Source organism: Salvelinus namaycush, chromosome 33 (assembly GCF_016432855.1).
Source record: "Salvelinus namaycush isolate Seneca chromosome 33, SaNama_1.0, whole genome shotgun sequence".
NCBI classification, from domain to species: domain Eukaryota; kingdom Metazoa; phylum Chordata; class Actinopteri; order Salmoniformes; family Salmonidae; genus Salvelinus; species Salvelinus namaycush.
The window spans coordinates 25,553,402-25,573,075 of NC_052339.1; the positions used below are offsets into that span (position 1 = coordinate 25,553,402).

A 19,674-nucleotide genomic window follows, 5' to 3' on the forward strand; every position below is an offset into this window, starting at 1 on the left:
GAAATAGTCAAATAAACTGAACTTCTGAACAACTGCAGCTTCTGAAAGGTTTCCTGATGATGTTCCTGTAATGACAAACAAGGTGTGACATTGTGGGAGCTGATGACATTTGGGTCGAAGCCCTACGATGGCATCCCGGCCAGGGAGATCGCTGGAGTCCTGGAGAAAGGAGAGCGCCTACCTCAGCCCCCCATCTGTACCATAGACGTCTACATGATCATGGTCAAATGTGAGTGATGTGCGCCATAGATATATATGTATTGCGCACACACACAAGGGGTTTGATGCCAGTCTTATTTTCCTTCAGGCTGGATGATCGATGCAGACAGCAGACCACGGTTCAGGGAGCTCATCTCGGAGTTCTCCAAAATGGCCCGGGATCCATCTCGCTATCTGGTCATTCAGGTAATTGAAAATATTATTATTATTATTATTATTATTCTATTAGATAGTTGCATCAACTCTTATTTCTTTGATGGGACATTACAGACGAGGTATTTGAACCCATGATTGTGACTAATTCACTTTCTGATAAAGGCAGTTGATGGCCGAAACGTTTTTACATAAGCAAAAATAAAATAAAGCTTTTAATTGAGAATGGCATCTATTTTATATCTAATTCACTTTAAATGTACATTTCAGGGAGATGATTGCATGTACCTGCCCAGTCCCACGGACTCTAAGTTCTACCGTAGCCTGATCAGTACATCAGAGGACATGGAGGATGTGGTAGATGCCGAGGAGTATCTTCTCCCCGACAAGACCACCCAGCACCACAACTCAGGGGTAAACACACACGTGCAAACAGACACACACACACACACACACACACACACACACACACACACACACACACACACACACACACGGCTGATGTTTGAATTTTCGATCTGCTCACCACAGAATGGCCATCTGATGAGAGAGAACAGTGTGATCCTTCGCTACATCACAGACCCCACCCTCAGTGGTTCTCTAGAGAAAGACATCACAGACCCCACCCACGGTGGTTCTCTAAAGAAGGACATCACAGTCCCCACCCACGGTGGTTCTCTAGAGCAAGATCTCTCTGCTCTTCCAGGTACAGTACAAACTGTATCCATGGCGAGTTATTGACTTAACGTTCAACTTACAGTAACACAAATGCATTGAGAGCGTAACAGTTCAGCAGCATGCATCATCACTGCTCTCTACTGTAAGCCTGGGTATTAACTTTTTTCTTACCGTATTCTAGAGTACATGAACCAGAACACCAAGCTCTCTGATGTCTTCAACCCCAACTATGAGGACCCCAGCGAGCCAGCCTGGGCTACTCGGACCTCCTCTGGGTACGACCCAGACAACAAGTTCTTCAACTCCCTGCCGCGCGTGCCGGAGGGACCCGAGTATCTCAACATGGCCCGCAGTACCCTCCCTCGCTCTGTATGTGAGAGCATGGACAACCCAGACTACCAGGAGGACTTCCTGCCTCAAGCCACCCCCACCAGTAGTCACTTCCTGCCTGCAGCAGAGAACCTGGAGTACCTTGGATTGAGCGCTGCTGTACACACCCCTGTACGCTAGAGGACTCCCCCACAGAACACAGGGGACAGTGAGGAACAATGGGACCTGAGGAAACTTGGATGGAGACAGATGTGGGACATCAGTGAGGTTTTGGAGGAATTTCTCATGTGGTTGTCCCTTTATTTCTGGAGGGAATAGGCTTCATGGAGATGTCAGCCATGAACTGATGCTCCTGGAAAATATGTTCTCTATTTCAAATCCACGGATCAACCATCCATTTAGATGACTTTGAGTGACTTTCCGATCAGAAGAATGAGCCAAAGCCTTGACATAACAATTATGTCATGCAAATAAATTTGACAGTCCGGGTCGAGTGTGTGGAACAGTTTTTTATTTTATTTGTCTTGCCATGAAATGTGAAGAGGACGGGGTAGACACAGACCGCTAAGGCTGGACACTGATGGACCGTGTGCTTACATTGTATTGTGGACATCATTCTTTACAGCTCTGTTCTCTGGTTGTACACACTTGAATGCCAAGACTCAATTTGGTGTAACAAGCTACCGGTAACTAACAGGGTCAATCCAAAGGCTTTTAGAAAATTACACAGATGTATAGATTGTGTAGATCAATGCGTCTCGCACAAGACCCAGAAGACAGTAAATAACTATTTATTCTAGGTTATTTGGGTTTCACACTGTCTTGGAAAGATAAGACTTACCTCTTACTAGTATTAATCATTTAAATTAGGCCGTAGTAACCATAAAGACATACATTTATGGCTCAATTCAATCTGGATCGCTGAAGCGTTACTGATTGCGGAATAGAAATGTAAAGGTCATTTCAAATCAAGCTGACATCTGCAGTGTTTACTGTGAATGCAGGGGACATTGCCTTTAAAATGTCAAATCACCCAATAAACGCTGAACTCCAGCGATGCAGATTGAATAGAGCCCAACATATGTGATAGTAACTTTGTTTTCTGATGAGAATCGTCATTGCCGTGGTGACAATATAAAGTAATACAATACTGAACAGGTACTTCACTGGAAGAGTACAAATATATACTATAAAGTACCATAACTACACAAATGTACAGCCAATGTTAACATATTGAATCTCTTTCGGGTTAAGGTGTTGATGCTGTATCTAGAGGTTATATTCTGCTACCATCAGTGTTCTCTCTTCACTTTCCTTAGATACTGAGGCTGATGGGGAAAGAAGCTCACCAAACAGTGTATGGTATTGAATGGTTGTTGCAGACGTTTAAGCTGAATTTAAATTGTTGTCTATACCCGTTTATTACTATTGAAATGTTGGTGTCAGTCACAAGCCTGGGCTGACAATTCAATTTTGATTGTCATTCTTGGACTTGCAATAATTGGGTCAGATATTCAAAAGAGCAATGTAATTAAATGTTTACACATAGTGACCTAGTAAAATGCCCTTTCCAGATTTTAAGCACAAATCATTGTCAACGTATTCTCCACTTAAAATAGCGTTGAATAGGTGTTAAATAATGTATATGTACTTTTGAATGTGCACTAGTTTACTTCCATCATTGTCAATAATGGATAAAACCTACTACTGTGAACTAAAGTATGTTAAGTGTTGGTTTTAGATTCACAATAGCTCACTGGCAATGAAGATACATAATTTTGGGAAAAATATTACTTATGCGGATTGTTTGAAAGGGAACATTGAACCCTAAAAATGTACAAATGCTAGAAATGTTTACAATACATAAAGCATACAGCATTGTTCATTGTAAGGGTCTAGTTGAGGACGAGAACGTCAAGTGTGTCATATAGACTCTTCGCTCTTGTTAACAATAGATGTAGTCACATTGTTTGTGAAATTCCTTAATGACTAACAAAACCAAAATGTGATACATTGGTGGTTGTTTTAACAACCTATGATTCTGTCGATCTCTGAATTGCACATCCACATGCAAATTCAATTTCTGTTCATATGGTATGAAGGTACAATACCAATTCAAATGTATTTCACTAGAAGTTAGTCTTAAGCAATGTTAGGTTAGATACTTGTACGTAAATGAGCATTTCCTGGAAATCCCTTCACCGTGACTCTTTCCATTGCCTTTTTTGAACCAATAACAGAGGCGGCTCATGCCCTGTTTTTGTGATTGTGTATGATAGTGGTTAGAAGGCTAATGCATGCAAGTAGAAGAAAGTTGGCAATTCAACTCAATCAAGCAGTTGGTAATTGTGAGACTACTACACTCTCTTTGAGCCAAAAGTGTTTGACACGTTACCATGACATTCTTCCTGTGTTTGTATACTGTATCTAGTAGTATTGTGTTTAGGAGATCACTTTCAATTGTGCACTTCACACATTAAAAAAATGACACCGTTCCACTATGTCCTAGATGCTACGATGCTGTAAAATAAAGTTTAATCTACACTGTATGGGTTATTTATCAGGTTTTCCATCTGTAATAGAAGCTGACATGATCATTTTTCAAACCATAAGCCAAGTTTGTGTTGATTAGGCAGAGGGACTACCTTGACTTGTCCAATAAGAAACACTCCTTTTCGTTTTCCGTTGCGTGTCCTTCTGACCCAGGGCTAGTCAGAAGGACATTTTGTCAAGCAGAATAAAGCATGACATTTAATACAAAATTGATTGTTAGAGTATGTACAAATTACTTTATTAGCATGATTTCAACAATTTACAATAAGTTAAACGGGCTGTGGGATAAGATGAAATGTCACAGCTCAAACTGTTGCTTGCTTCATGAGTGCTTGCTCCCCGAAAACTTGCTTGAAGTATACCACGTGTTCCTCACAGTGCTCACCTAAAGGCCAATCAAAACAGAGTATTGGGTCAAAGGTCAGTCAATACACACCAGTGGCAGTTGAGTGGGAAGTGATTTATTAGCAGTTCATTCAATAATTTGTTATTTATTCCAAGTTTTACTTATTACCTACATGTTGTTTGTGTTTTTATCATTGGTACCGATTGGGTCCTTATTCATTTATACTTTTTAAAATGTATTTTTATTGGATATTTAGACAGGTCTATGCTTTGCTCTGTCATGGATTTCAGTTTGCGTTGATAATGTTGGCGTCTATCAAAACCTGAAACCTATAGGAAACAGGTTCACAATCATTGATACTCTCCTACGTTGCAAAGAAACCATGCAACTAGGATAAATGTATTCATATGGATAAAAAAAGCAATAGGAGCACACAACAGCAGGCGAAGCCAAATAAACTGCTTCAGCACATGCCTGTTGTTCCTGGCTTAATAGAGTTATTATTTGGGTCAAGGTAATCTAATAGAAAAATCACACAGAGGTTACACATTCATTATTGAAAACTATGGCGTTATCAACATTTCTACAACATTCTAGAGTCAATGTGTGAATTCTTTCTACGGTCATTACAAAGGAGTTAGTCAGACCAGAGCCATGGAAATACAGGAATTTAGTGTCACCCTACGCAGAGCCATTCCTTCCACCTATCGGTGCAGACAAGTCACGCTATTGGTCAAGCCACCAGACCTAAGACAATGTGGCTCTTGAGTAAGTGATCTCCATGGTGATAAGTAGCACACTACATAGGGAATAGGGAGCCATTTCAGCTGAAGCCCTAGTGTAGAGGTGTCACCTCACCTGGGTTGAAGCTGGGGCTGCCCCTCAGGCGCAGGTTCCTCTGCTCAAAGAACCGGAAGATGGTGTAGAAGAGCATCTGGTCGGCCGTCTGGAGCGCCGCGTCCAGAAACTTGCGAGCGGAGATGTTGTCGTTGCCTCCCACGCTGCGGATGAAGCGCAGAGCACCCAGCACCTGCTGTTTGGACAGGAGTACTTCCACAATCTCATCGTTGGCCGTGGACAGTCTCTGTCACACACACAGATAGATGTAGGACGTTACAGATCAGCATGTTAAACATGTCTATATGAGTACCAGGATTTATTGTTATAAGTTAGCCATGAATGAAGTTCACATGAAGGCTCCTTTCTTTCTATAATTAGTTGACAGGATTCTCTGTAAAAACAACCAATTCTACAAAGGACTTTGGGGATGTCCTGTGTGATAACCGATAGCTGTTTAAAATAGTCTGCATGTGTGTGTGACGCGTGCATGTTAGCGTGTGTGTGCATCATACCTTTAACATGTCCAGGGAGAGCTGGTGTGCAGCGGGGTAAGTGCCTTCTAGAGACAGCAGCAAACAGGCCTTAAGACAATACAGACACTACAGATGTTAATTTCACAACCAATCAAAATAAAGATCATACAGTAGAACTGATCCAAGGTCTGCTCAACCAATGTAACAGAGAGTAAATAATCAACCAGCGCTACAGTAGCCTGGTGCCTTTTACTTCCAACAAACAGTTAGCTGGTGAGAAATGGGATCACAGGAAGGAGGTTCCCACGCATTATGTTGGATTAAATATTACATAGGAATTAACTTTCAAAGACCGGGGTAAAACGCATATGTCAAAAGGATTTTATATTGTTTCCATTGGAACAGGCAAATCTTATGACGTGCAGCTGAAGATAAGTATTTGACCTAGATATTTTCTGAAGCATTGCATCTTTAGAAGTAACAGCCTGCTAGCCCTTTGTATTAAGAACTTTACCCCCAACTCCTCTGAATACCCAAAACCTACAGGATCAAACTACCATGAAATAGTTGCGCTTTGTTTATAATAATTGAGGACTCACCAGAGGTTTAGAGTCACTGAGGACGTGGTACTGGAGGAACTGATGAAGCATGTAGAAGAGGCTGTGATGAACCAATGTCTTAATGACCAGCTCATACAGGTAATGCTGGAGGAGAAACAGAGGAGAGGAAAGTGGACCTTATATTTCAGACAACTCAACATCACAGTTCCCAATTGAAAGGTAATTTGATGACAATATGGCACAATAAATATGCAGAATCTACAGGAACACAAAGCATACTAATGTAGCACTGACAACATGTTACAAGATGAAACAGTGTCATCCCACCATTATGCATAAAACAACACAAAACTCTGTTCTGATAGAGTCTCCCGAAAATACTTTTCTGCAAAGAGTACCTACCTGCACAGTGATCTGGACCTGGTTGAGTGAGCGGATGTACTCCATCAGCACAGCAATGATGAATTTGTGAGATACGTCCTGTTGGAGGGGTGAAACAATATAGTGTTCAGTCATCTAACAGGCAATTCAGAAAAAATTACTTTCAATTCAAATAAGGCACCAGCACTACAGTAGCCTTGTACCTTTCACTTCCAACAAACAGTTAGCTGGTGAGAAATGGGATCACAGGAAGGAGGTTGCGTCACCTTTTTCTCTGTGAAGGAGGACAGGACGTGTGTGTACATGTCGGACTGGTCGATAACCGCCTGCGTCCGGACAGGCCTCTCCCGAGCAGCGCTGCCTCGGCTGGGACCAGACTCCATAGCCTGAAAAAGATCAACAGGTAACAACTAGGGCTGTGGCGGTCACAACATTTTGTCAGCCTATGATTATCAAGCCAATAACTCTGGTCTCATGGTAATTAACAGATTTAGCATCTCCTGGCTCCCACACGTAGCCTACAAGCCACTGATGCAGACCTTTGTAACATAAATCCATGTAATATTGCCTACACATTCACAATAAATCGTATTTATTTTAGACAGGTCTAAAACATGAAGAAAATGTAGTCTATTTCAGAAGAACAGAACAGCATACTCTGAGTTGTCCTTAGATCTGGCTAAGTCATATGGCTGTGGGCTACACTAGTTCATTTAGTAGACAAGATTTGCTTATATTTCTGTGGCATTATTTTATAGTATGAAGAATACAATTGAACAAAGCTGAATAAAATAGAAAGGATATTTTCTTCAAATTATTTGAGTGCACACATGCGAATATTCTGTGTTGAGCGGTTAACAAGGAAACATGTACTCCTATATGCTAAATTGAGTTATTTATGTAACTTTAGTTGTTCTACAAACGTTGGGCTATATGTTTTGATTTTTAATACATTGAAGGCTGCATGATACGACTAATGATGATTTGAAAAAAAGTCACTTGAAAAGGCATGAGCTCCGCTTTGTTTTTTTTTGTGCAGGCTGTACACACTTCATCAGTTTCTCATTCACAATTTGACATGCACTTGAATTTCCCGGCGGCATCCCCTTTGTGTGTCCGTAATGCCCCCTAAAAAAAATCCATGCCTTTTGCAGCCAGTTGCCGTTGTGCCCTTGGGGTAAATATAATAATTATAATTCCCTTCTCCCGGAGTGCTGGGGGCTCAAAAGCACCTCTCACTCACATGGCTCTCCATCATGTGATCGGGTCTTTCTCACAGGCTAAAAGTGAGGACAGACGCTTTGGGGACGCAACTGTGCGCGTCATTATCCAATTCCGAGGTGCATATTTAAGATATTGGAAGAAATGTCCGCATTTACTTTTCGTCAGCCAACAAGATGAGTAGGCCTAACGAACAGCAAAAGCACTAGCCTATGTCAATCTACTATCTCCCATAGTACAAAAGTTGACCTATTATATTCTGTGCGAGAAATAAATATTCCAAACATAGTCTGGAACAGTTGTGGGATGCAATAGATCCCAAATTAATACAACCACTAGTATCAAAAACCTTTTTTACGCAATGTGGCTCACGTAACAGATTAGAACATTTAGCTTAAAATTGAATAAACTATTAGGCTATTTCTTCACATTATAAGTGCAGAAATGCGTACACGGCAGTAGGGTATAAGCGCGAATGTTCCATTAGCGGGAAAACACCATTATCAAAAGTGACCGCAAATGCGATTATGCATGTAATGCTTTAATTATAAAGGTACATTTTTATGGGGAAAACTATCTTCCCCAAACTTGAAACTCACACGATGCTTATATATGCCAGTTAAGCTCTACAGCCCTTGTAAAAGAGGATCAAATGTGCTTAATTTTAAGATGTTATTTGGCCACTTATTTGTGATACAAACCTTATCAAAACATATAGGCCTATGGGCTAGGCTACATGAGGTGTGCGACTATGATTAGAAAAAGTCGGGGGGGAAAAAAGCTTTGTTTCTTGCCTTACGCTGGGAATCATTCACAAGTCATAATATATAATTCACAAGCTATATGCTAATATTGTCACCAATCAGACTATTCTTGATTTAATCTCGTCTTTACATATACTAAATAATATATATGTTTTAAATTTGTTTTGATTTAGAATGGACCATTATCATGCACCTGTCTCAAAACAGGGGCAGTGGAAAAAAATACATGTCATCTATGCACTTAAATAACGAATGGAGGTCGCTTTTCCTGTGGTTCATTTTCATACCAGCCAGGTAGGCTATACTCCTGTTGTAAAGAGAAGCAATGTGCTTAATATAAGGAAAGTTGAGAAATAAATATACTAGGTCTAGCCTATAGAAAGCTGATGGCCTCTATTAAAAAGAGGAGGATCCCATCACTCTGTTTTCTTCTGCAATTGCACAGCCTATAGAAATGTTGTGCAACATAAGCTCCTGGGCTCTCATGAAGTGTTTGATTAGATTTTCGATCAGAGTGATTAGAGGGACAATAGAGTGCTGAGTACCAGAGAGTTAGCAAGTTTGGTAGGCTACTAATGACCATCAGCAGCAGAGCTTGGAGAAGCCTAATTACCGTGACTAAACTTAGTCACATGGAATTTGACTGCCGGTGTGGCGATAATAGGGTCACCATAACAGCCCTAGTAACAACAAAGTCAAGTAACTGCAACAGACAGTGTATGGGCTACTGTCCTGATAATCCGTAATATGGACAACTCAAATCTATTCAGTTGATTATATCCTCTTCATCCTTTTTGTTATTCAAGTTACAAGATCAAAGTGGTTAGACGGATCTACTAGTAAGATACCACTACTGTCCTAAATAACTTTTCACTTGTGTCACTTGACTTTGTTTCCAACATTAGGGCTGTTTTCCTAAAGAAGTCCTAAAGTGTTTGTTTTGTTTCCTCGATACTGGTATGGTCCTGACCCTAGTAGGCAGTACTCACCACAGTGTAGGTCTGCTCTGCCTCCAGGTACTCTTTGAAGACTTGGTTGAGTTTGTCGAACACTGTGGCCACCACTGGTAAGCTCCCCTTGTCTTCCCCGTTGAGCACTGAAACACACAGAGAAAGAGAGGCCTTGAGTGAACATGTTCACTATGGTTCAGGCTTCTCTAATCGTCTATTCTACAACCTTGTTATATTAGTGTGTTTCTGTTTCACAAGGCAGTCTTACTTTGTGAGCACACGGACAGGATGACCATCTTGCAGTCTCGTCTGCGCAGGAGGAAGTCGATCAGCTTGCCCTTGTCCTGCAGGAGGTTGACGGTGGGCGGCAGCTTCACCTGCAGATACCACTGATATCCTGAAACAGGGGGAACACACAGAACAGGTCAGACACCCTTAAACAGAGGGGGAACACACAGAACAGGACAGACACCCTGAAACAGAGGGGGAACACACAGAACAGGACAGACAACCATGCAAGAACATGAGCACCATCCGGAACAATGAAACAATGTTTCTGGTCCAGATGATAACAGACAGTAAGCCGGGACATAGCCGTCTATGGTTAGATGTTTCTGGTCCAGATAACAGACAGTAAGCCGGGACATATCCGTCTATGGTTAGATGTTTCTGGTCCAGATAACAGACAGTAAGCCGGGACATATCCGTCTATGGTTAGATGTTTCTGGTCCAGATAACAGACAGTAAGCCGGGACATAGCCGTCTATGGTTAGATGTTTCCGGTCCAGATGATTACAGACAGTAAGCCGGGACATATCCGTCTATGGTTAGATGTTTCCGGTCCAGATGATAACAGACAGTAAGCCGGGACATATCCGTCTATGGTTAGATGTTTCCGGTCCAGATGATAACAGACAGTAAGCCGGGACATAGCCGTCTATGGTTAGATGTTTCTGGTCCAGATGATAACAGACAGTAAGCCGGGACATAGCCGTCTATGGTTAGATGTTTCTGGTCCAGATGATAACAGACAGTAAGCCGGGACATAGCCGTCTATGGTTAGATGTTTCTGGTCCAAATAACAGACAGTAAGCCGGGACATATCCGTCTATGGTTAGATGTTTCTGGTCCAGATGATAACAGACAGTAAGCCGGGACATAGCCGTCTATGGTTAGATGTTTCTGGTCCAGATGATAACAGACAGTAAGCCGGGACATAGCCGTCTATGGTTAGATGTTTCTGGTCCAGATAACAGACAGTAAGCCGGGACATAGCCGTCTATGGTTAGATGTTTCTGGTCCAGATGATAACAGACAGTAAGCCGGGACATAGCCGTCTATGGTTAGATGTTTCTGGTCCAGATGATAACAGACAGTAAGCCGGGACATATCCGTCTATGGTTAGATGTTTCTGGTCCAGATGATAACAGACAGTAAGCCGGGACATATCCGTCTATGGTTAGATGTTTCTGGTCCAGATGATAACAGACAGTAAGCCGGGACATATCCGTCTATGGTTAGATGTTTCTGGTCCAGATGATAACAGACAGTAAGCCGGGACATAGCCGTCTATGGTTAGATGTTTCTGGTCCAGATGATAACAGACAGTAAGCCGGGACATAGCCGTCTATGGTTAGATGTTTCTGGTCCAGATAACAGACAGTAAGCCGGGACATAGCCGTCTATGGTTAGATGTTTCTGGTCCAGATAACAGACAGTAAGCCGGGACATAGCCGTCTATGGTTAGATGTTTCTGGTCCAGATGATAACAGACAGTAAGCCGGGACATAGCCGTCTATGGTTAGATGTTTCTGGTCCAGATGATAACAGACAGTAAGCAGGGACATAGCCGTCTATGGTTAGATGTTTCTGGTCCAGATGATAACAGACAGTAAGCCGGGACATAGCCGTCTATGGTTAGATGTTTCTGGTCCAGATGATAACAGACAGTAAGCCGGGACATAGCCGTCTATGGTTAGATGTTTCTGGTCCAGATGATAACAGACAGTAAGCAGGGACATAGCCGTCTATGGTTAGATGTTTCTGGTCCAGATGATAACAGACAGTAAGCCGGGACATATCCGTCTATGGTTAGATGTTTCTGGTCCAGATGATAACAGACAGTAAGCCGGGACATATCCGTCTATGGTTAGATGTTTCTGGTCCAGATGATAACAGACAGTAAGCCGGGACATAGCCGTCTATGGTTAGATGTTTCTGGTCCAGATAACAGACAGTAAGCCGGGACATATCCGTCTATGGTTAGATGTTTCTGGTCCAGATAACAGACAGTAAGCCGGGACATAGCCGTCTATGGTTAGATGTTTCTGGTCCAGATGATTACAGACAGTAAGCCGGGACATAGCCGTCTATGGTTAGATGTTTCTGGTCCAGATGATTACAGACAGTAAGCCGGGACATAGCCGTCTATGGTTAGATGTTTCTGGTCCAGATGATAACAGACAGTAAGCCGGGACATAGCCGTCTATGGTTAGATGTTTCTGGTCCAGATGATTACAGACAGTAAGCAGGGACATAGCCGTCTATGGTTAGATGTTTCTGGTCCAGATGATAACAGACAGTAAGCCGGGACATAGCCGTCTATGGTTAGATGTTTCTGGTCCAGATGATAACAGACAGTAAGCCGGGACATAGCCGTCTATGGTTAGATGTTTCTGGTCCAGATAACAGACAGTAAGCCGGGACATAGCCGTCTATGGTTAGATGTTTCTGGTCCAGATAACAGACAGTAAGCCGGGACATAGCCGTCTATGGTTAGATGTTTCTGGTCCAGATGATAAGACAGTAAGCCGGGACATATCCGTCTATGGTTAGATGTTTCTGGTCCAGATGATAACAGACAGTAAGCCGGGACATATCCGTCTATGGTTAGATGTTTCTGGTCCAGATAAGACAGTAAGCCGGGACATAGCCGTCTATGGTTAGATGTTTCTGGTCCAGATAACAGACAGTAAGCCGGGACATAGCCGTCTATGGTTAGATGTTTCTGGTCCAGATGATAACAGACAGTAAGCCGGGACATAGCCGTCTATGGTTAGATGTTTCTGGTCCAGATGATAACAGACAGTAAGCCGGGACATAGCCGTCTATGGTTAGATGTTTCTGGTCCAGATGATAACAGACAGTAAGCCGGGACATAGCCGTCTATGGTTAGATGTTTCTGGTCCAGATGATAACAGACAGTAAGCCGGGACATAGCCGTCTATGGTTAGATGTTTCTGGTCCAGATGATAACAGACAGTAAGCCGGGACATAGCCGTCTATGGTTAGATGTTTCTGGTCCAGATAACAGACAGTAAGCCGGGACATAGCCGTCTATGGTTAGATGTTTCTGGTCCAGATAACAGACAGTAAGCCGGGACATAGCATAGCCGTCTATGGTTAGATGTTTCTGGTCCAGATAACAGACAGTAAGCCGGGACATAGCCGTCTATGGTTAGATGTTTCTGGTCCAGATGATAACAGACAGTAAGCCGGGACATATCCGTCTATGGTTAGATGTTTCTGGTCCAGATAACAGACAGTAAGCCGGGACATAGCCGTCTATGGTTAGATGTTTCTGGTCCAGATGATAACAGACAGTAAGCAGGGACATAGCCGTCTATGGTTAGATGTTTCTGGTCCAGATGATAACAGACAGTAAGCCGGGACATAGCCGTCTATGGTTAGATGTTTCTGGTCCAGATAACAGACAGTAAGCCGGGACATAGCCGTCTATGGTTAGATGTTTCTGGTCCAGATGATTACAGACAGTAAGCAGGGACATAGCCGTCTATGGTTAGATGTTTCCGGTCCAGATGATAACAGACAGTAAGCCGGGACATATCCGTCTATGGTTAGATGTTTCTGGTCCAGATGATAACAGACAGTAAGCCGGGACATAGCCGTCTATGGTTAGATGTTTCTGGTCCAGATAACAGACAGTAAGCCGGGACATAGCCGTCTATGGTTAGATGTTTCTGGTCCAGATGATTACAGACAGTAAGCCGGGACATAGCCGTCTATGGTTAGATGTTTCTGGTCCAGATAACAGACAGTAAGCCGGGACATAGCCGTCTATGGTTAGATGTTTCTGGTCCAGATAACAGACAGTAAGCCGGGACATAGCCGTCTATGGTTAGATGTTTCTGGTCCAGATGATAACAGACAGTAAGCCGGGACATAGCCGTCTATGGTTAGATGTTTCTGGTCCAAATAACAGACAGTAAGCCGGGACATAGCCGTCTATGGTTAGATGTTTCCGGTCCAGATAACAGACAGTAAGCCGGGACATAGCCGTCTATGGTTAGATGTGTGGGTGTTCTCACTCACCTTCGCTTGCACTGATTATGATGTCGGGTTGAAAGACGCTCCAAGATGAGGAGTCTGAAGGTCAAGGGAAGCATCCATGATCATCAGTAATACCACCACCTACCATTTCCCTGCTAGCTGTTCCAATTGTCATTGACACCGTTTCATTGACAAGTGCCCGCCGCAGCTCATCTAGCTACTTGCGTTTCATAAAGGATACAGAGCTCACAAGGCACTGGAGGCTGGCTGGGTACAGCAGAAGGACCTATGGAGAAGTGAAGTTAGTTTCTGTCAGGGCTTTAAGAGACATAAGGAAGGGACGGAAAGAGAGTATTCTAAAAGCGACAGATGGGAGTGAAGTGTGTGAGGGATGAATCAGAATTAGTTGGGTAACATAGATAATTAAGATGTTTTATTTGCATAATATGCTTATGTGAGATACTTGTCATTAGAATATATCCTTTTGGACTATAGTGTTGGCAGTTGCACTTTTCCCTAAGCTGGGGCTCAGTCACTTGGGGCCCAGAGAGGGGAGAGGTCAGGCTTGTCTTTCACATGTCCCTGGTGCTATGCAGAATATCAGAAAGGGAAGAGGACAGAATGGAACATTGTCTTCATATGTGAATGTGTCTTTACCTATTCTTAAACCATGTGAAGGGATGGCGTGATTAATGGGGAACCAATTACTTGTCTCCACAATGTCTGTGCGCCAGTCACTCCCTCCTTCTCCCATTGGGGGGAGGTGTATGGCAGTGTCTGGAAACATTGTATGTCCTCTCTGATCTTACACTTATCCTTGGATAGTGTATGACCTAGAGGCTCACTCCCCTCAGTGAGCTTGTCCAGGAGTGGGGTCAAGAGGGGGTTTACTTGAGATGGGAGTATCTAGAGTTGATAATTGATATATGCCATTGGATGAGTTGGTGTTTTTGTACTATGAAGTACCAGGAACGAGATTAGAGCCTCGTCTGAGGGACCAAACTCAACGATAATTAATAGCGAATGTTATCTGGCTAAGGGATACTCCTTTCTCAAGAAAAAGTCTTTCTTTGTGAACAGTTCCTAAGATCTGTGATTCGTCATGTAAGTTGAGAGGGGTGTATCTTGGCTATAAAAGATCTTTACTTTTCTGTTGGTACTTCTCAACGGTTCTTTAGAAATAGTGAATTGTTGAAAGTCAAATACTATTGCTTATTATTATTAAAGATGTAGTTTAAGTGTTACTCTGACTGGTGTGTAGTTTGTAACTCTCCTCATTTGGTAAAGCAGAAATATGCCACCACAAGTGACAGAAAGATACGTCATGTCTCAGACAGACAGAATGACACATGGGTAGAAAGAGACACCTCTGTCACACAAGAGAGTGATACAATTACAACTGGAGTGACTGACAGGCAGACAAGACAGGCAAAGACACACATACAGTCAGCCAGTCAGTGACCAAAACAGCCAAGCAGTTGGTAAAGTCTGGCCTGTCCATACACACTCAGTGGCCAGTTTATAAGAACACCACTCCGTTCACGGAAATGATGAGTCACGTAGCCGTGGCTTGCTATATAAAGCAGGCAGAAAGGCATCCAGTTACTGTTCGATTTAACGTTCCAGTGGGCAAAACCAGTGACCTAAGCGACCGGTTCAGAAACGGCCGGTGTCCCAGACTTTTCACGCACGACAGTGTCTAGGTTTTACCGAGAAAGGATGCTTTTTGTTTGTCTCACCAGTCAGTGGCAGTCCTGTACGTGAAAACACAGCTAGTTGAGAGGTGGAAGGAGAATGAATCGTGCACGCTAACAGGCGGGCCACAAACAGGCAAATAACAGTGCAGTACAACAGTGGTGTGCAGAACGGCATCTCAGAACGCACAACTCGTCAGTCCTTGTCACGGATGGGCTATTGCAGCAGACGACCACACCGGGTTACACTCCTATCAGCTAAAAACAAAAAAAAAGCTGCTCCAGTGGGCAGGCGAATACCAACACTGGACAATTGAGGAGTGGAAAAACATTGCCTGGTCTGATGAATCCTGGATCCTGTTGCGTCATGGCAGTCAGGAATTGGCGTAAGCAGCATGAGTCCATGGCCCCATGCTGCCTGGTGTCAACAGTACAGGCTGATGGTGTAATGGTGTGGGGAATGTTTTCCTGGCACACGTTAGGTCTCTTGACACCAATTGAGCAACGTTTCCATGCCCCAAAGAAATCAGGCTGCTCTGAACACACAAGGGTATCAGATCCAGTACTAGATGGGTGTATCTAATAAACTGGCCAATGAGTGTACATACATAGAGTAAATCCAAGTAGCCTATACCTGTGAGGGGAATCCTGTAGGGGTGTATGGAGCGAGGAGGCAGCACAGGCTGGTGGACGTTCAGGGCACAGTCGGGCTCCCGCAGCTTGATGTCAAATATGATGGAGGTCTGAAATAAGACATTATCTACATCATGCCAGACTTAATGGGTTTGGACCCTGGATATGAAACAACACAACCGTAGTAGTAGTTTGCCTGTCTAACCTCAAGCAGGGATCTGCCTTAATTTTTTTAAACAAGGTGGTCCCCCTTTGGACTCAAGAGATTTAGCATTTATGAACACCTGTAAAAAGTATTTTTCTGGAATCTAGAAAAACATACATACATAAACATAGTGGCACAGCACCCCTCTTACATTCTTTGGTGAGAACCCTGCTCAAAAGGCTCCAATTGTCATTTCTTGCCAAAAGAACTCACCTGAGTGCTCTGATGATGCACTACCACCAGGTTATCCACCACGTTGAGGGCAAACTTCCCTGTGGTGTTGAGATTTAACACGTTGGTCTTCTTACAGGATCCCTCCCTGGGAACAACATGTCATTAGGCCAGACATAATTTACCAATTTAGCCCTTCAGGTATTCCCTATGTATAAATTACACCATGGATATTTCATTTCAAGATTGATCCAGTAAATATCTATGAGTAGCTTCTTACTCTAGCTAGTCCTTGTTTCTCTAGTTACACAAGAAACTCTGAATATAAGGACGATATGATTGCTGCATGACCATGTTAAGTTAGGAGGAATTTCAGCATGTTTAGAGGAATGCCCATTAGGAATATGCTAAATAAGATGTACCTGGGTAGCTGATAGAGGACCACCTCAGCACAGGGACTGTCGGTAGTTCTGGAGTGATGCTTCAGATACATTACATACAGCTGACCGTAACTACCATTAGAAACAAAGTGAACAACTCATTCAGCGTTCATACTGCTTCATACAGCCCAAAGGGCTTTTGCTTTTTGTTTGAAATTGTTACTTGAAAATCGAGCCAAAATGTGAAATATCAATTCAAAACAGTTACAAACTCACATGTTGGCCACAGCAATGTCCCTCTCTGATAGATTGAGCTTGGCTGGCTTGGGAACCACCGGAAGCTCGATCTCAAACTTGGACATTTTAGACATGGTCCCACTCTGGTGGGACAAAAAAAACAATAGGTTTGATGATTATATTTCCAACGACTTTAGGATGCTAATGCTTGCTCGAACATGAGCTTTTGGTGGTATATATCGTGTCTTACTGTATCAGCAGGTGGACATCAGTTGTGACCACTTACTTTGAAGGCAAACGGCTGCAGCACATTGCCCTGGAAGGTGGTAGAGAGTAGAATGACTGCAGTCTCAGGACAGTACATGTACCAGTTCACATTGATGCTCTGACTCTTCAGCAGCTTCAGGCTACGCTTGTCAGGAAGCACCTAAACACAGAGAGGATCTCATTGACAACTTCAACTCAAATGAAAAACTGGCACAAGACACCTTTTTGTAGAACATTTTGAGCCTAACAGGCATCCCTGTTCAAATTGCAGTCTTCCTCTTTTCGTATTCCAGTTTAAAGAGGTAACGTTACCAGTCAACCTAATACTGTGTAGTACTGCAAAATCTGACAACTTTATTTCTCAGTCAGTGGTACATTAAGACATCTAGTGGTTGTAGTTTGAATTGAGTTGAGTCACGCGACAATGTTTTAGTATAAGAAAGAGCAATACAGGGCAAACTCAATTGATAGTGCTGCGATCCAATAACCTATGAAACAAATCTAGGAGTGTGCAGCTTTCCTGGTAGTGCATTCCTATCCTAAATCACAAAAACGACTGGCTTTATTACATATCACAAGAAATTTGATTAATGTGAAACATAGTTACCTGGTAGAACTCAATTCCCTGGTCAGTGATGAAAACGATTTCATTCCAGTTAGTCCAACAGAAGCCCAAAATACTGGCATTCTTCATCTGTCAATCAAAAAGGAGAACATAAAACAAATCACACCTATAGAAGATTGACTCATGCTTAGTTACAACATGAAGGAATTACAGTTATTTTGAACTTCAAACATTTGACACTGGATATGCTTGCATACCTTACATTCCTGTGAGAATTCCAAATGTGGATAATCCGGTATGAAGTTTATGAAATCCTACGAGAAAAAAAACTGAGGCTTTTGGTCAGGCCATCAGCATGGATAGAAAATACAATAATTTAATAACATTGAGTTGAGAATGATTGCTGTAATGCTTACCACAGATTTTGGTGTTCTCTGAACTGCCAAAATCTTATTTCCGATCGAAAACTTGATGCACTTCACCTCTCCTTTGTCATCCATTCTGTGAAGAAAATGTATATACTGCATTAGAGACCATTATCCAAGCTTATGATCATCATCGTCGCAATATATGCATCATCTCGTTACCTGAAGGCAACTGAGCTTTTGTCCTCTGGTCCTTTAACCACAACCCCAGTGGCACCCCCCGATCGCACCGCAAACACCTGAAGGAGCAAACAGGGTAAATAGAGAACAATCAATATATAAAAGGATTTGGAGCCTGGTATACATTACATTAGGAGGACAGTGTAACTTCTGCCTGAAGCAATAGAATGAGGGTTACTGCTCATCTAATCTGCCTTGTTTAGCTGGTGAATGTACTGCCAGAGACATGCGTTAAATGTTGACTTAAGTTCACTAATTCGTCTACCTCCTTAATACCTACCATATTAATTAGCCATACTGTATGGCTACACTTTAGGACCTTCGCCATGCTGCGACATGGGAATCAACAGTTTGACAGCCACCCTCATCAAAGCTAGTTATATGTACTTGCGTTCACATAAACCAGCATATTGAAGTACCTTGCTGAATGTAAAATCAAGATAAAATATGATTTATTTAGCTAGCTATAATCGCGCTAACTAAGCATCTAGCTAGCTGTATCTGGAGTAACCACCATAGCTGAGCATATCCTTCTAGCTAGCCTTGGCTACTAACGTTAGTAACGTTACTGTACCTGTTTGTTTGCTTCGTCAAAAAACACATTGTTGACGCTTGAGGCATTTTCAAATTGCACAGGATTATCACAAAGTTCTAGGTAGTAGTGTTCATCACTCATTATGAACCTTTAGCTTTGCTGACTATTATGTCTTGCAGTTAGTTGTCAGTGTTTGCTCTGCATTTCATAAATTAATTGTCCAAAGCCTCTCTACGGCAAGTTCCGGTTTCAAAATCATGTGACAGTCACGTGAATCCCACAAGATATTAATGCCACACAGAACAATGACAGATATTTCACCGGATGTATAAATCTGAACGCTTGACGTGTCCACTCACTACAGCCCAGTGGCCGGCAGCGGGAGAAGATGGATTTTGGCCGACATTTTCTCATCGACAAAACATTTGATCTCAATACAGTTTTCGTTTTCTAAAACGAAAATATGTTATGAACTGAGTGGAATAAGTTTTGTAGACTTTACCCTTTGCCAAAACACTTTTTATATCGCGTTATTTAGGAGTGCAAAGGCGAATTGAGTTATTGCACACGCGCACTTCACAAAGTAGGCGTTCCCTAACGGAAATATACAGATGCCTCCTTCTT

General features: G+C 42.6%; 2 protein-coding genes across 3 annotated transcripts in view; one reads left to right on the forward strand and one right to left on the reverse strand.

Moving 5' to 3' along the window:
• Positions 1-3,929, forward strand: part of LOC120028154 (melanoma receptor tyrosine-protein kinase-like) — a 48,347-nt gene extending 44,418 nt beyond the window's left edge. Inside the window, exons 23-27 of the mRNA XM_038973356.1 lie at positions 83-229; positions 308-405; positions 643-786; positions 904-1,078; positions 1,232-3,929. Of these exons, the coding sequence (XP_038829284.1) occupies positions 83-229; positions 308-405; positions 643-786; positions 904-1,078; positions 1,232-1,560 (893 nt within the window). The 3' untranslated portion in view covers positions 1,561-3,929. The remainder of the gene's footprint in view (positions 1-82; positions 230-307; positions 406-642; positions 787-903; positions 1,079-1,231) is intronic.
• rmc1 (regulator of MON1-CCZ1) lies at positions 3,887-19,328 on the reverse strand. 2 transcript variants are annotated; one of them, XM_038973354.1, is made up of 20 exons: positions 19,090-19,327; positions 18,498-18,574; positions 18,327-18,411; positions 18,168-18,224; positions 17,953-18,039; positions 17,365-17,505; positions 17,118-17,221; positions 16,884-16,973; positions 16,504-16,609; positions 16,087-16,195; positions 14,000-14,044; positions 13,801-13,854; positions 9,737-9,865; positions 9,508-9,614; positions 6,800-6,919; positions 6,555-6,632; positions 6,192-6,296; positions 5,632-5,700; positions 5,138-5,363; positions 3,887-4,318 (listed from the first exon to the last, which is right to left on the reverse strand). In XM_038973354.1, the coding sequence occupies exons 1-20, from the start codon at positions 19,189-19,191 to the stop codon at positions 4,239-4,241; spliced, it is 1,971 nt and encodes a 656-aa protein (XP_038829282.1). In that variant the 5' UTR covers positions 19,192-19,327; the 3' UTR covers positions 3,887-4,238. The 2 variants fall into 2 exon arrangements, with proteins under 2 accessions (XP_038829282.1, XP_038829283.1); XM_038973355.1 differs by lacking the exons at positions 13,801-13,854; positions 14,000-14,044 and having other exon boundaries at positions 19,090-19,328.
• Between the last annotated feature and the right edge of the window lie 346 nt (positions 19,329-19,674).

Coding starts and splice junctions, on each gene's coding strand:
- rmc1 (XM_038973354.1), bottom strand. CDS start 19,191: ATGAGTGATGAACACTACTACCTAGAACTTTGTGATAATCCTGTGCAA. Junction 18,225..18,326: donor AGAGAACACCAAAATCTGTG/GTAAGCATTACA, acceptor TTTTTCTCGTAG/GATTTCATAAACTTCATACC. Junction 9,615..9,736: donor CCTGTCCGTGTGCTCACAAA/GTAAGACTGCCT, acceptor TGTGTGTTTCAG/TGCTCAACGGGGAAGACAAG.